The sequence below is a fragment of the Mus musculus genome, chromosome 17 (assembly GCF_000001635.26).
Source record: "Mus musculus strain C57BL/6J chromosome 17, GRCm38.p6 C57BL/6J".
Taxonomy (NCBI): domain Eukaryota; kingdom Metazoa; phylum Chordata; class Mammalia; order Rodentia; family Muridae; genus Mus; species Mus musculus.
The window spans coordinates 58953885-58970473 of record NC_000083.6 but is presented as its reverse complement, the minus strand read 5'-3'; the positions used below and the strand labels follow the sequence as shown (position 1 = coordinate 58970473).

At 38.4% G+C, this 16589-nt stretch overlaps 1 protein-coding gene across 1 annotated transcript in view; it reads left to right on the top strand.

Moving 5' to 3' along the window:
* The window catches only part of Pdzph1 (PDZ and pleckstrin homology domains 1), a 112568-nt gene that overhangs the window by 20902 nt on the left and 75077 nt on the right, over positions 1-16589 (top strand). The window contains exons 4-5 of the mRNA NM_027001.1: positions 2968-3159; positions 15972-16139. Coding sequence (NP_081277.1) covers positions 2968-3159; positions 15972-16139 — 360 coding nt within the window. The remainder of the gene's footprint in view (positions 1-2967; positions 3160-15971; positions 16140-16589) is intronic.

The following is a 16589-nucleotide window of genomic DNA, read 5'->3' as shown; positions in this document are numbered from 1 at the left end:
AGTCATAGTCTCTTTGGAGTAGGATTTCTTCAGCTAAAAATTAGCTGAAATCTGTGCATACAATCTGTGCCAATGAACCAGAAAATCTACATTATAAAAAAAAAAATTAAAGCTAGAACTAAAACCAGGTCGGCCTGAGAAAATGACAGACAATAAGAATTCCATAATATTTCATATGGTATAGACATATTCATGATTAAACAGTGATTTATATGTAATATGACACAACATTTGCATACAGTATTACAATAGTTTGCTTCCCTGTAGCTCTAAAAAAAGAAGAAGACGAAGAAGCAAGTGATTCTAAGAGAACTGGCAAAGACTACAGATTTGAGGACATTTGAGACCCCAAGCTTTTAATCAATAGCTATGAACAGAAAGATGAATGAAATCCATCTATTTCCCTGTACAAAATGACAGCTATTGCAATAGTGTTGTGGATAGCCCTGGGGCTAATTATATTTGATGTTAATTCCATTCTCCTGTGAGGGGCTGCGAACAAGGAATGAGTCAGCACTCAGGTGATTTCCTATAAACCTGCTTCCCACCTTAATTTGTCAAGTAAAGGAGAGCTGATGATTGGGCAGAGAGAGGGAAGGTGGAGCAGAAGGTTAGGAGGGAGAAGGAGAAAATGGGAGAGGGAGAGGACGCAGATGGGGAGGAGGAAGAAGAAGAAAAGCAGAGCAGAAGCACAGGGCCTGGAGAAACCTCGAGTTCTAAGGGGTCTCATAGATGTGGAAGATGGTAGTGTAGCGGTAGATCTGCCCAATCTAGGCGTACAGCATGTATTCATATTAATTGAGTTCTGTTTTCATTGCCAGGGCATATTTGGGTTAGAGATTTACTGAATCACGATATCTTGAATAAAATGACTTATGGTGAACCTGAGACTTTCCATGCATGTGCTTCCTAACAACAACAAAAAAGTTCTGGTCCAGTATGTCTCCAGTTCCCTGTCTTCTCCCACACTTCCTGGATCCCCCATACACCCAAGGGGAATACTTCACATCCGCCCTTAAGGTGCCCATCCAGTCACGCAGCGACATGACAAAGTTTTGGTAATTAGATACTTTTCAAAGGGCAAATATGGGGAAGCTGGGAAAGTCAGGGTGAAAGAATCGATGTTTAGTGTGGTGGTGTGCTTTCTCCCTTATACGGCGATCTCCTCGTCCAATATGTATGCTGTGGAAGACAAAGGGCAACATGGCCAAGCTAGTCTTCTTCAGAAATTATGTGGGACAATGACCTATTCATAAGGTCAAAGAAGGAAAGATTTCATCACTTACTAAGTCTCAATATCTCAATATGATTACATTAGGTCTTGATTTCCAAAGTAGGATCTTTCAAGGGACACATGTGTTCAAACAATAACACTTGCTTAAACTTTTGTGTTTCATAATTTAATACATTGTCCTACTTAAGTGAGAGTGTGTATTTTGACAAGGTTTCACCAGCAGCTTTAGTGTCTGTAAGACGGCCCCAGCACATTACCCGATTCATAGAAAAAACAACGCATACCCTGGATATTCATGGAAATAGAAAGATGCTCACACATGAAAGGAGAATCTTGTGACCTAAATTTAAAACACCACTCCAAAATTATCTATCTAGTTGAAGTATACTAGGAATACAGATAGTAAACTTGAATTTTGGGAAGTATTTATATTTAATCATAGGTTGAATTGACATCTCTACACATTAGTAGAAGTGATTTAATTATTGGCCTAGTCTGTGTCTCCCTTGCTGAAATAAACACTGACTAAAATCAACTTGGGGTAGTAAAGGGTTGTTTGGCTTACATGTTACAGTGGATATTGAGAAATTCAGGGCAGGAACTCAAGACAAATCTAAGATCATCAATTGAGATCATAAAGGAACCCTACTTGCTGGCTTGTTCTCATGGCTCCCTCAGCTTGCTTTCTCACACAACCAAAGAACATAGGGGTGGTAATGCCTACAGGAAGCTGAGCATTCCCACATCAGTCCTCAATCAAGAAACATGATGCAGTCCAGTCTGATGGAGGCACCTCCTCAATTTATGTCCCCTCTTCCCAGGTGACTATAGTTGGTGTACAGTTGACAAAACCTAACTACCACAAGTATATACTGTGAGGTTGGGCAAGATTTCCTCAATATTTTTTGCAAGTCTAAGAGTACCAACACCAAGCTATAGAAGTTAAGAATTATAAGTGTAAATACTTATAATTTATAATTGGTGGGATTCAGTACTTTCTTAGGTATATATCAAAGTATAACTAACACAGGCCATGTACTTTCTCCCAGTTTGAATATATGAGAAGATTCTAAATTGAAACAAAGAGAAATTATAAAAACTCATTTGTTTCTAGGAGCAGAATAAATTAGTCAAGTTTTCAAATCTATGCTGCTTGCCTTTTGTATAGTATCAAAAAGTAAAAATTTTAAGCAATTTTAAATTATGAAATTACTTTCTAGGTTTTAAGTTTTATTTATTTTTATTTTTAATCATTTATTTATGTATTTATTTTTGGTCTTTTCGAGACAGGGTTTCTCTGTGTAGCCCTGGCTGTCCTGGAACTCATTTTGTAGACCAGGCTGGCCTCGAATTCAGAAATCCACCTGCCTCTGCCTCCCGAGTGCTGGGATTAAAGGCGTGTGCCACCATGCCGGGCCACTAGGTTTTAAGTTTTATGTTTATGTATTTCAGGTTTTCTTTTTAACATTTTCAGTTGAATTTCACTGTGATATTTTGTTGGTAAGATTTTTCTTCTAATAATTAAAAGCCATTGCTTGTAATGACAGAAGGCAGTAGTTTGGGACTATATAAACCTGTATCTTAATTTACATCTCTGTTTCCGTCTCCGACGTAGCAAGTGGACCATGAAGGAGCTGAATGAAAAGTTTTTACAGTTCTGTATTTTAAAACCATGTTTCATATCCTATCTTGAATTGATGTCTCACTTTGATATTTAATCTGGTTTCATCTAGACCAGAATTTGGAGATCAATAACCCCCGAAAGCTATCCCAGGAACTGGCCCTAAGAGGTGGAAGAGCCAGTGATGGTTCCCAGGAAGAAGCAATAGAGCAGTGGGCTAGGCGGAGGCAGCAGTTCAAGGATGGCAAGAGATGCAGCTCAGCTGGGGGCAGTTCTGTCATCAGCAACTTCACTGAAGGCTCAAGTGAGTACAAACCCATGTTCCTAGGCAACAACAAAGACAGCTGCTCCTCGACTTTATTAAATTCCTTCTGTTTCATCTCTGAGATGTAGATTCTGTTCTTTGACCATAGTGATATGGTCATCATATGAAGTTTTGTTCGTTTGTTTTTTAGAAAGATGGTTTTTGAAACAGTCAACTCTTCATTATCCATTTAAGGAACTACTTCTTGGGAGATGACCTTGAGAAAACACACCTGCAGCATAATGCTAAGCCTTCCTTTCTCTTGAGACACTAAAATAGCTAACTATAGGATTGTTTATTGAGTTAAATTTGTGCTGTATTTTTTAAATCTGCACTTGTATATAAAATGTTTAATGTAAAATAATAAGATCAATATAGTTGATTATAAATATAAGAAAAGTTTCTCTCATTTTAACATTTTTTGAAATGAAATCTTAAAAACATATATGTGATTTTGTGAAAGAGTTTCTTCAGGCTATAAAGAGTGTGTTACTTACCAGCATTGGACCCCAGCTTCACAAACAATGGCCTCTGAGAATGGATGATAAATGATCACTGATGAAAACTGACTGAAGTTAAACATGGAATAACGCACTGGGGGAGGGGGTGGGGAGTTACTACATTTTGTAGACACGAAAACTAATATGGGTCCAAGATTGCAACAGTTGATGTTAAAGGAGACTAGTCCAAGTAGTAGGCATGTGCTATTTGAAAATTATTTACAAAAGCAAAGTGCTTTTGAGAAAGCACTCATACCATGACCTCTGTGAACTATGATTGATTTTTTAAAAGGAAGAAAACAAAGAAAAGCACATTGCCGTGCTACAGAAAATGTCTTTGTAAAAAGACAGTATTGAGAATAGTGGGCTCTGCTCTGTAGACAAGCTGATGGCTGACACCAGCGTCACCCTAGGCAATGTTGTCATTTCTTTGCCATAATAAAACAGAAACTTGACAAAACACTAGGGGCTGAAAGAAGCCATATATGTGGGGAAAGGTTATACGCAACATAAAAATATCAAATACTGTGTTATTATCAGCCTGGAACTTTATATATTCATGTGATCATAAAGAGTGAAATTTAAATTTTTTTTGTTGCTCTGAAAGTTTTTATTTGTATCCTTTGGTCTGTGTCTAATTCTTTCAGGTCTTTCTTTGTGTTGGGAAGCAAGTAATACAACTGGGATCATATCATGTATATTCCACATGTACTGCTGTATTAGATGTTTCTAATCTCCCTTGCTGCTCATATACACTTGAAATGCCTACCTTGGAATGCACATATGTTACCAGACTCCCAAAGTTCTGATCCTGCTGCTTCACTAATTTGCTCTAACGTTCATTTTCTTCTACCTTCTGTTCCACCTTTATTTACCAATAGTTCTATTTATAGTATGCAATCTTGTATATGTTTTTTGGAGTGTGTTATTAATACTTAGTATGTTGCAGAAGTCTTCCTCATCACTGCTGGTGCCAATTACTAGTAACAGGATTTATTCACTACAATGATTCTTCCATTGCAATGAACTAAACCTGTCCATGATGTAAATGACTTAAAGCTCTGTCCGAGGAAATTTGATATCCCATTCAGTGTCTCTTGTCCTCAGACTCTAGCATTTTCTGTGTCCACGTTATGGGTAGATAGTGCAGCTGCTTGATTCATGGAAGGTTTAAAAGTGCAGGCAATGTAAGCATGAAATTACCTTGCAGTTTCTGGTGGTACTCCAATTTATCGCTGTCTTGTTTACACCTTGAGTCTCTCTAGTTCCTGGCTTTTCACTCTTTCTACATTCTCAGTGATGTTCAATATAAGTCTGTATCAAAGCAGTATCTATATATTATATGCAATGGTATGGGTTCATATCAAGATTTACAGATGATATCTAGGTTTCAGGTGCTGTCTAGGTCATGGCATAATGTCAAATCTTATCTTGGTCAAAAATTCATCTACCCTCTTAAAATAGACAACATACCACACACACACACACACACACACACACACACACACACACAGAGTGAGTCAGAGGAGAGAGGAATAACTCTTCCTAATATTTATGTGGACGTTGAAACACCTTATTCTTTTATAGTGCATTAAGTTCAGATGCTAACACTGCTTTTAAAAATATGTAAATGAACATGCCAGTGTTCTAATATAAACCCTGCAGAAATTAGGGTCTAAGTACATTCTTGCTTGTTAACAACAGTTTAAAAATCTATCAAAATGGACAGCTGCTGTCTGTACTTACTCCATTCTCTTGAAATCATCCCTGAAAATACCTTTCATTTGTCCTTCTGGATTCCTATCCTACACTTCACTATTTGGCTAGTACAAGAGTTTCTCATCTTTGGCCTATGTCAAGGGGTGTTCGGGCTTTTTATTAGATTTGGTTGGTAGTAATATCAGGAGACTGCTGATCGCAATGAGGTCTAAACAATATTGCTCCTGGTCTTTCTGTGTGGGAGGACAAGGGGTGGCTATGTCTCTAAAGGCACTGTCCTATACAATGATGCACACCACACTACATTCTATCATGTTAAGTTCTTGGAACTGATAGTACCTGCTCTTCTTGTCATACACTATTATTAATTCAAATCTACCATGCTTTGTTTCTTTAAGACCTGTCCAAACTTTGTAAATAGTCATCTTCTTAAATATCCGCAAGATACCCATTAGAGGGAACCATCTTTTTCACACCATAACCCTAAAGTGTACCACCACTTTACTATCTGATGCTGATGTAAAGAACTTATGAATAAGACAGCCCTGCATTATTATACCTACAAGAATAAGGAACATGCCTCCCCCCCCCCCAACATAGCTTTTATATGTTCTTCAGTAGGGGAACAAAGTTGAAATGTATTGGAGTTTAAAATTTGGTTTAAGATTTTTCAATATGAGATCTTGGTTCAAATGGGTAAGAGTTATGTTTTAACACTTTAGAAGTGACAGGAATACTGGTGTAACAGTTTTAAAATAAAAAGAATATAAAGGAACATATTGTCTTCTATTGGATTCTCTTGAAGAATTGATAGGCTGTTTTGGTTCATTTGGTTTTATTAACAGTTTTTCATTTTTATAACTTCTCTTATTATTTAAGATTATAATATAATCACATTGTTTCTCCTTTCACTTCTCCTCCCTCTAGATCCACCGATATATACCTCCTTGATCTCTTTCCAATTCATGGCCTATATTTTCATTGATTGTTGTTACATGGATATATGCATATGTCTATGCATGTATTTCCCTCAGTACAGGTTGCTCAGTCTGTGTAATGTTCTTTGTGTCCATGTTTTAGGGACTAGTCATTTGTGATGAAACAGCCAGCTGGTGTGTCCTTCTCTAGAGGAGGACAGTTTCTGCCATTCAATATTCCTCAGTTGCCCGTAGTTCTTGGTGATACATTGGGGCCTCCTAGACTCTCCTTCATCCACTATGGCGTGTCTGTCATTGTTCTTGTTCTGCTCATGTTTAGGAAGTCACGTTGGTGTGACTTTATGTGTATAGCTTTTGACATTCCTAGAAGACACAACCTCACAGCAAACTTCCTGATTTTCTGACTCTTAACAATCTTCCTCCCTAACTTCTGCAGTGTTCCTTGATCATTTTTAGGTATTAAAGTGATTTATATATGTATAGAGACATGGTTCCACATTTATACATTTTGACTGGTTGTGGTTTTCTGTAATAGTCCCTATCTTTTGCAAAGAGAAATTTCCTTGATAAAGGGTGAGGACTACACTCATCTGTGACTATAAATAAAGACAAAGACTTATAACATAGTTGAGACTATTCAGACACACCAGAAGAGGGCATCAGATCTCATTACGGATGGTTGTGAGCCACCATGTGGTTGCTGGGATTTAAACTCAGGACCTTTGGAAGAGCAGTCAGTGCTCTTACCCGCTGATCCATCTTGTCAGCCCGTCTTCCAACTTCTATGACTTCACTTCCTCTGAGTAGTTGTGGGTGCTCCAGTACCAGGCATAGTTTCCTTCCTGTTGAGAGTGTCTTAACTCTGATCTGAGACCTGGTTACCATGAAAGTATATGTGCCACTACTGAGCCCTTAAATTATTGTGCCATGTAGGTTATTGTTGTGATTCATAGGCATCATATCTAGATAAGATTGTTGGTGGCATCCCTCCGTTAGAACCTTAGATTATGCTTTCTGATACCACGAAAGCCATTGTCTTGGAGGAGGTGTTCAGGTCAGTTCCAATTCTGGGACTTGTGTCTGAACACATAGGTCTTCAGCACTAGGGGCTTACCTTCCACATCCAGGAGCCAACCAAGGGTAGTAGCAAAAGTCTGTAATATTTTGAGAATCTCTTGGACAAACCTACCCAACAACTTAAAGGAGGGCTTCACATGCCTGGTGTTGTGGGTTTTGTTTTGGATTTTGGATTTTGGAGGGAGGAGTTTTCAGGCCAGATGAGAAATATTCTTCTACTTTCTTTCTTTTACTTCTTTTCCCTCCCTCAACTCCTTCCAGTTCTTCCCTACCACCTCTCCCACCCACAACTATTCCCATCTATTCTAGAAAAAAAAAACCAGGCTTCTAAGAAATATTAATAAAATATAATATACTATAACACGATTAAACAAAATGAACACATCAAAGTTGGACAAGACAAACAGAAGGAAAAGAACCCAAGAAAAGCCAAAAATCAGACACTCATTTGCATACTCAGGAATCCTATAAAAACACTAAACTGGAAGCCATAACATATACACAGAGTACCTGGTGCAGACCCCTACAAATGCTGTGCAATCTGCTTCAGTCTTTATGAGTTTATATGAGCTTTGATGGTGTTGATTTATTGAGCCTTGTTTTCTTGCAGTCTTCCATCCTCTCTGGCTCCTATGTTCGTTCTGCCTTCTCTCCCACAGTGTTCCCCAAGCACTGAGGAATGGGATTTGATAGGGAAATTCATTTAGAGCTGTGTGTTCCAAGGTCTTATATTCTCTGTGTATCTGTCTGTGCTTCTATTTGTTCCCAACCCATTTTCTGCAGAAGGAAGCTTCTTTGCTGATGATTAAGCAAGGCACTGATCTATTGTAGAATATCATTAGGACTCATTTGAATATCATTAGGAGTCATTTTATTGCGACAGTTTTGACATTGCTGTTGTTGCTCTTCTGGTGTGTGTGTGTGTGTGTGTGTGTGTGTGTGTGTGTGTGTGTGTGTGTTTGGTTTTAATTCAGGTCCATGTGATATCTGGTTTCAGGATCTAGGTCTGCTAAGTAGCATCAGGTATGGGTTCCTGTTCATGGAGTGAGCCTTAATCAAATCAGATATTGGTTGGTTACTCCCACAAGCTTTGTGACATCATAACCCTAGCATATCTTCCAGACAGGACAGCATAATAGATCAAAGGTTTTATGGCGGCCTCAATGTTTATGTTTCTCTTTTGGTAATATAGAAGGCACATTACTGTAACAAAGATGCTGGAACATAGGGGTAACACATAGGCACCAACTCAACTGCTTCATGTTCAGTGATCTGTACAGGTGCTGTCTTCAGCCATAAGGCCTTGTTGTTAGTTGCGGAGAATAACAGTTTAGTCTTGGCAACAGTCTAGGTTATTTGGGGATTTCCATAGTGCCCCTATTGTGAACAATTCAGCTAGATGTAACCCAATTCTGGTACAAGACACTTCATTTGGTGATGAGAGTTGTCCACTTGGGGCTCTGTTACCCCCATAATTATGCAGCTTTATTTAGATTGCCTTCATATATTTTTAGTTATCTCTCTCTAAATTTTCTCCCTCATCCCTCTCTCCTCACCTCCTCCCTATTTGCCCCTATTATTCTGCCCCTGCATGCATCCATAATTATCTTTTCTATATCTGTTTCTCAACAAGATCTATCTGTACCCCACAGGCTCTTACTCTAACCCTGACCTCTGTAGCTCTATGGATTGAAGTTTTGTTATCATTGACATAACAGCTGATATCCACATATACGTGAACACATGCTGTTTGCCTTTCTAGTTCTAGGTTGTCTCAATCAGAATAACTTTCTTTTGTCCATTATTTATCTATGAAACACAGAGGCATGCTTGTGTTTTCTCAAAGCCATCGGCAACATTCCTCTACAGCAACTCATCTCAACAGCTAGAGAAGAAGCTGGTTTTCTTGTTTCTGAGGTTTCTCTTGGACCTTAAAACAAACTGTTTGTTTGTTTGTGCATGTGTGTGTATGCATGCGTCAGGAACGTTCATCTGCATTTTGTAGCTGCAGCCTGTATAAAATATCAAGTTATCCATTAGTCCACCAAGACAGTAACCAGCATTTATCCATCTGAAAGCAAAGAACCTGAGGGATGAACAATTTTCTTTCAATTGTAAAAAGAAGAGACAAAAATTTCCGTGTCGAAACATATAGTAAAGCATCTACTGCACATGAGAAAATTTTCAATTAAAGGTATTCTAAGGTAGACATAAAAGATATACAACTTTATAAATTCTGTTTGATGTCCCAATATATATGGTGATATATTTTTAATTTATTCTCTAATACAATACATCCCAATGGCAGTGACCCTGCCTCCATTCTTCCAGTCCCCCTGCTTCCCCCTCCAGGTCTATTGCTTCTTCATTTCTCTTCAGAAAAGAGCAGGCTATTCAGGAATATCCATGAACAACGCATCACAGGATGCAATTAGACGAGGCATAAACTCACATATCAAGACTGGATGAGGCAACCCAGTAGAAGAAATAGGATCCCAAGAGCAGGCAAAAGAGTCAGAGATTCCCCCACTTCTGTTGTTAGGAGTCTAACAAAAACATCAATCTAAACAACCATAGCTTGTCCGCATAGGGTCTTGCACAGACCCATGTAAACTCCATGGTTATCTCTTCAGTCGCTGTGAGTCCCGATGAGCTCTGTGTAGTTGATTCTATGAGCCATGCTCTCCTGTTATCCTCTACTCCTCTGTTTCCTACAATCTTTCCTCACCCTTTTCTATGGGATTTCCTAAGCTCTGCCTAATGATTTGAATGTGCTCTCTGTATCTAAACCCATTGGCTTCTGAAAGAAGCCTCTCTAATGATGATTGTAGTATGCAGTGATCCTTCGAATGTTATTAGGAATTTTTTCGTTTCATTGACTTTTTTTTTTTTTTTTAAGTCCTTTTTGGTTCTATCTTAGGTCTCAGAGCCAACCAGCTTCTGGATTCTGGCCATCCAGGCAGTGTGAGGCATGAGCTCCCTCTTGTGGCTTGGGCTGAAAGTTAGCTAGTCATTGGTTGGCCCCTCCTACAAGCTAGGAAGCACCAATGCACCAGTGTATCTTGTAGGCAGGACATAGGTTTTGAAGCTGGATTGGTGGCCCAGTGCTACCCCTGGGACCCTAGCCTGGTTACACACGAAGAACAGCTCAAGTTTCATACCCTCTGTTACTAGAAACTCTCACTGGCATCACCAGCATAGGGCCCAGGATGTTTCCACTGCACTAGGTTTCAGTATTGCCCCTTAAGTACCCATCTATTCCAGTTGTCGCTCCCTGTACTCTCTTCAAGTTGACTTTATCTGTATCCTCAAAACTTTATGAATTCTTCACAGTGAAAACATTCAAAGTTCTTTCTTCTTGCTTTATATGCTACGTAACCCTTCTCACTAATTAACCATCTACACAATAGCATCTATAATACAAGTCTAATGAGAAATTTGCTGGCCTTTAAATGTCATAGAGATGGGTCTGGTTCTTCCTCATTCCTTGGGTTCTTCAGTGATATAGATTCTTAATAAGGGTCTATTTCATTCATTGTAATGGCAAATCCTTCCCTAACTGGTCTTAGACATTCATGTCTGCTTTGCACTTTTTGAAATAAGAAAGAGTCACATGTATGCCAGGGCCAGCTCATAGCTGTTCACAAAGTCAGCTGTGCAGGTCCTCTACACCAGAGCTCAGTGACAACGGATTGTTAGCTTGATGCTGGCTATGGTGGGGATATTTATACAAAGAAAACTGTCAAGCACAGCAAAATGAGGGATTATTTTTTCAATTTGGAAAGATATTTAAAACATTTACCAATAGTCCACTTGAAATAACACAAGATCGGCAGTAATGCTAATGTAAATTCAAACGGAATGCCCAAACATACTTTTAATTAAACAATGATTGTGTTGTCTTTGGGGTAAATTAGGTTTTAAATAAAAAACTTATCCTAACAATTTGGTTCATGTTAGATACAAGAACAAGAGTCTGCCACTTCTCTTTCAGTTTATACAAGCCACACACACACAGTGAAGTCATGTTACATTTCTTGAGAAAACTTTTCAGTACAGCCTGTAATTCACTCAGAGCTGCATGGGTTGGTATTGTTTAATGTGTAGTTTGAATTTTTTTCTCATTTATAGAGTCAGGACATTCTACTAATACATGACCTAAATCCTGATGGCTCTATTGAGCATCATTACCTCTGGCATTTTCCCTCTATTAATCTCAGTCATCTCTGACTTCCTACCTAATAACTGGAAAAGACATTAAGAGTGACATGTTTATGTGTGTCGACACAGTTGATCAATCCATCTGACTGTGGGGAATGCTGACTAAGGTATAGTAGGTAAATAACTTGAAGGCCAGTAATGGCAGTGGGAAGGGACGGAAAAATGGGCCTTTGATTTTTATAATCATAAATGGCCCCTGGATCACAAACAGATGTAGTAGGAATTTGTGGTTAATCATGTGAATATAGCTCTTTGCATCTCCCGTGTTTCATTTAGCTAACAAAAATATTATGGTAATGAATTTTGTAAATATTAGTTGCCAGAAAGGAAGGAAGGAAGGAAGGAAGGAAGGAAGGAAGGAAGGAAGGAAGGGAAGGAAGGAAGGAAGGAAGGAAGGAAGGAAGGAAGGAAGGAAGGAAGGAAGGAGTGTGTGTGGGTAGAAGAGAGAGAGAAGAGAGAGACAAGAGGGAGGAGGGGGGAGGAGGAAGCAATGGATGGAGTGAGAAAAGCAAAGGAACTCATTCTAATTCCTTATAACAGCTAAGCAGACTGGAGAGCAGCTGAGAGGACAGGAGTTATCACAAGGGATCCAGGTTTAGTTTCCAGGACCTACAAGATGATTCACAACCATCTAAAACTCCCCTGGGATCCACTACCCTCTTCTGACCTCTGTGGGTACTAGACATGCCCATGGTGTATAAACATACATGCATGAAAAACACTCCTACACATAAAATAAAATATGTTTATCTAAAATAAACTAAAATCACACATATCTATCTAAAAGTTTTAAATAGTAAGACATAAGGATTGTGGTGACCCTACTTGATGTCAGGTGGTTCTATTCTAAGCCACTCATGATTCATTTTCTTGTTGACATTATTCCCAGTAGAATTATGAGCTTTGTCGCTGTACTTCCAACCTCATTTTGCTAGTCAGAGCCTCCTACAGAGGATAAGTGACATGATCCAAGTCACTCAGCTATATATAATTAGTCTTAGTTTCAACTTCAGACAGTCTAACTGGGATTCATGCTCCTACACAAAACAGCAATTACTGAATCTGTTGAACTCAAATAAGATCCTGGTCTTTTGGGGCTTTGCTGCTTCACATACCACCTCTCCATTTTCTTCAAATGATACAATAGAATGAAAGAAGTATAAGGATACCTAAGATACTCAGAGCTAACTAGTGCATGTTACGATTCTTTTCAAAAACTGTATTATTGTTGTTGTTGTTGTTAATGGGGCCAAAACGAAAGATAAAAATGTAAAGAGCATGCTTGACTTAAAATGCAATTTCAGTAATAGCAAAACATTTAAGAGCTCCTGTTTGAAATACTCATTTATTAACTATTAAATCTAGCAAACCTAATTTGGTAACAAACTTTATCTGACAAAGAGTTATTTGGGCTCTCCTGCTTAGACCAAGGTTCAACATGGAGCAGATGTTCAGACCTTTAACAGCTATAAATTTCCAGCAGGTGTGTGGCTTGCTGCTTCATTGGGTTTTAACACAAATTTTATGTCTCAGCTTATGTAAGTGTATGCTCATTAGCACTGTTCCGCTAACTGAATGAATGTAGAGCTACTCATCCACAGAGTCACATCTGTCTGTAAATAAGTGAGCTGTTTGAACAGTCCCATACATATTGATAAAAACAATGATCCACATAAAGACCTGCCCTCAGACCCTCACATGACAGGGGACAACTGCATATCCAATACAGGCATTTATTGTCAAAGGGAAAGCATTACAAGATAAACCAATTGTCCCAGAAATCTGTGTGAACTACAACAAACATTTTTAAAATAACTGAATTATTAATTATTAAGGTACAGATTATATTAAACAAATCTAAAAGTTTAGAAGGTCCTATTATAGCTTAAAAAAAACTACTACAACAAAATCTTTTATCTAACCTCAAAGCTCAGAAAGGCACATTAATAAATTATTGTGTAATTTTGTTTTACTTTTCCTATCCCAATCAAGTGTCACACACAGACTTACCTAAAAAGTGAAACTTTTTTTTTTTTTTTTTTTTTTTTTTACAAATTTTACAGTGTTTTGAAATATGCTATGTGGAAACAGGTATCCTATTGTGATTTATACTATTCATATTATTCTGCCCTAAACTTTTTATAATTTCAACCTAATAAGCACCATGTCCCATAAAGCTCTTATCATTTCCATTCCAGATTTATAACTGCCTATCAATGTCATATGTCCTCTCTTTTTCCATCCAAACATAACATAGTCTATCTACTCCATTAGCATGACATATGGAAGTATTGGCAGAATATTGTGGACTGCAGATTGCAGATTGGTGGGTCTTCAGAGTATTTGTATAGACATTACATGGTATCTGATAATAGGGTCTATATGAAAGCAAAAATTATTTTAGGATATATATCCTGCACATGATTTTGTACATTTTTTCTTACACCTACATTCCAATAGTGACCAAGCAGATGTGGTAATCTCATACTCTTGACATTATGCTGACATGCAAAAGGTGTTAAGTTTGTCATCCGTGATTTTTATGACAGTAGTGCTTCACTCCCTCCTGTGTATCCCTTCTCTTCCCCACCTGATTCTCTGAAGGGATTGTGAAGATACATTTCCTTTGATACATTTCCCCTCTCTCTGTAGCTAGCTGCCCCACTCTCTTCCTCTGAACTCTCACACTGCACCACAATGTTTTACCCATCATTGTATCCCCAATGTACATAAAATGAATCGCACCCACCTTATCAGAGAAGATCATTTATTTCAAATCAATTTGGTGAGTGAATGAATGTGCCCGAAACCACCCAAGCCATCAAATATCTATTGCAGTCTCACATAATTTAAGCAAATGTGCAAGATGGAAACCTATTGTTCATGTGTCTATGTGTCAGGACAATGACTAATAATTATTCTCTGCAGTCTGGCACTAAGAAACTGAAAGTGGGAATGCACAAGAACCATTAAGAGTGGGTCTCCAGAGAAAACCGAGAGAGCATTGGTGGGGCTGGTTGGAGGGAGTCAAGTGCGTTCTGTAATTGACCTACAGCAGAACTCTGCCTTGCTAGGTCAGGTATGGATGGATGATTTCTCCCAGAGACTTCCCGAGAAAGGCATAGGGACCATTACAGTGTATAAGGAGAAACAGAGAGGGGAGTAAGATGCTCTACTGCGCTTTCGGGAGCACTGCTGAAGCATACGCCTACAGTCTCAGGAAATAAGACAGGAGATCAGGACATTGGAAGGCCAGTCTTTGAAGAACAGAAGACGTATGTTCTTTAAGCCCCTCATTCCGAATACCATGTTTAAAATGCAAATAAATTATGCAGTTTTTTTTTTTTAAAATAACTTTTGGTTCTGAAGCTTGATTTTTTTTTCCAACTATGCCTGCATGAAAGACTGAAAGAAATAGAGTTGGGTTTTCTTCGAGTTTGAACTTTCTGACCAGGGTGCAAAGAAAGATGGAAGGTAATGTGGAAAGACAAGTTCATTTCTCTTAAAGACACAGAATTCCACACCACCAGGACATTCCTTTGTATATGGAAGGACAAATAAACAAAACTTCACACATCTCTTCCTATGCACTTCTCTCTATATTAGCCCCTGGTGAGAGTTCTAGAAATACACTTTCAGTACCTTCTTCAAGCACAAAGAGACCAATATGATTGTGTATCTGATAATCCTTGAACTTAATGTTTTCAAATGGATTCGAAACGCTGATTCCTAGTCTAACCTGGTTTCAACTTGACCTCTAAATAATGATATATAGTTTTTCAAAAGCAAATATTTATCTTTAACTGATGTGCTTGCAGTAATGTGTCCAGTGCACAGACTCCCCTGGCCCAGGCCCTGAAGCAGTATTTTGTATTTAGGTGTGCTTTTCTTTCTTGAAGATTTGTTTTATTTATGTGTGTGTGTGTGTGTGTGTGTGTGTGTGTGTGTGTGTGTGTGATGTTTGTTGGTATGGTTGTATGCCTATCAGTGCAGTGGCTGAAGTCAGAAGAGGATGACAGATCCCCAGAAGATAAAGTTACAAGCAGTTTTGAGCCACTAGTGTAGGTGCTCAGAACTGAACTTGGATCTTTGGATGAGCAGCAAGAACTCCTAATTGTTGAGCTTTCTCTATAGGCCTGGGGAATATTTGTTTTGATTATATTTTAAGAATATATAAATTATTTCCAAGAAAAATGCACAACCAACTTAGACACTTCTTTCTGTTCACAGATAATGCTCTTTATCCTAGGGCCCTCACCTCTGCATATCTGGGTACGTTTTCACCATGACCCCAGGAGCACTGGCTCCTTTTTCCTGTCAGTGTATGACTTCATTTCCCACCTTTTCTGTTCCTCAGTCACTTCAGATGATGTTCATTCTGTGGATTTTGGCTTTCGAGTTGATATCGAAGAAAAAGGATTCTACACGGAGAATTTCCACTCAACAGCATGGGTTTTCCGAGGCGATGATGGAAATCCTGAAGACAGCCCCAGGTGTCTTAGTAAAAAGCCAAGACCAGTAGCTGGTAAGGATTTTAACATTACTGCAAGGCACAAAGGCCTTAGCAAACTCTTAACTAGACCCGTAAACACTAAAGAATACGGGTAGTTGGCATGTATTAAAGAACCTGAAATTAATAAAATAATTTCTTATTATTTAAGACCTATTCCTTAAAATATGATACTAGGGATTAATATATCAATGTGGGAAATCTCACAGGGCCTCCACTCTTAGATGAAGAACAACAGGCAATTAATAGCTGCTGATAGAGGAAGAATTAGTCTTCTATAGGGACAAACTCCCTGATAGGTAATACAAGTCCAAATGGTTAGACCTAAACACACACACACACACACACACACACACACACACACACCACTAAATGAATGAATCCAACAGAATGTATTTATAAATTCATATGTGTATATATGTTAAAAAAATAAGACGCAATGATTTTGAGAGGGAGTGGGGGGAA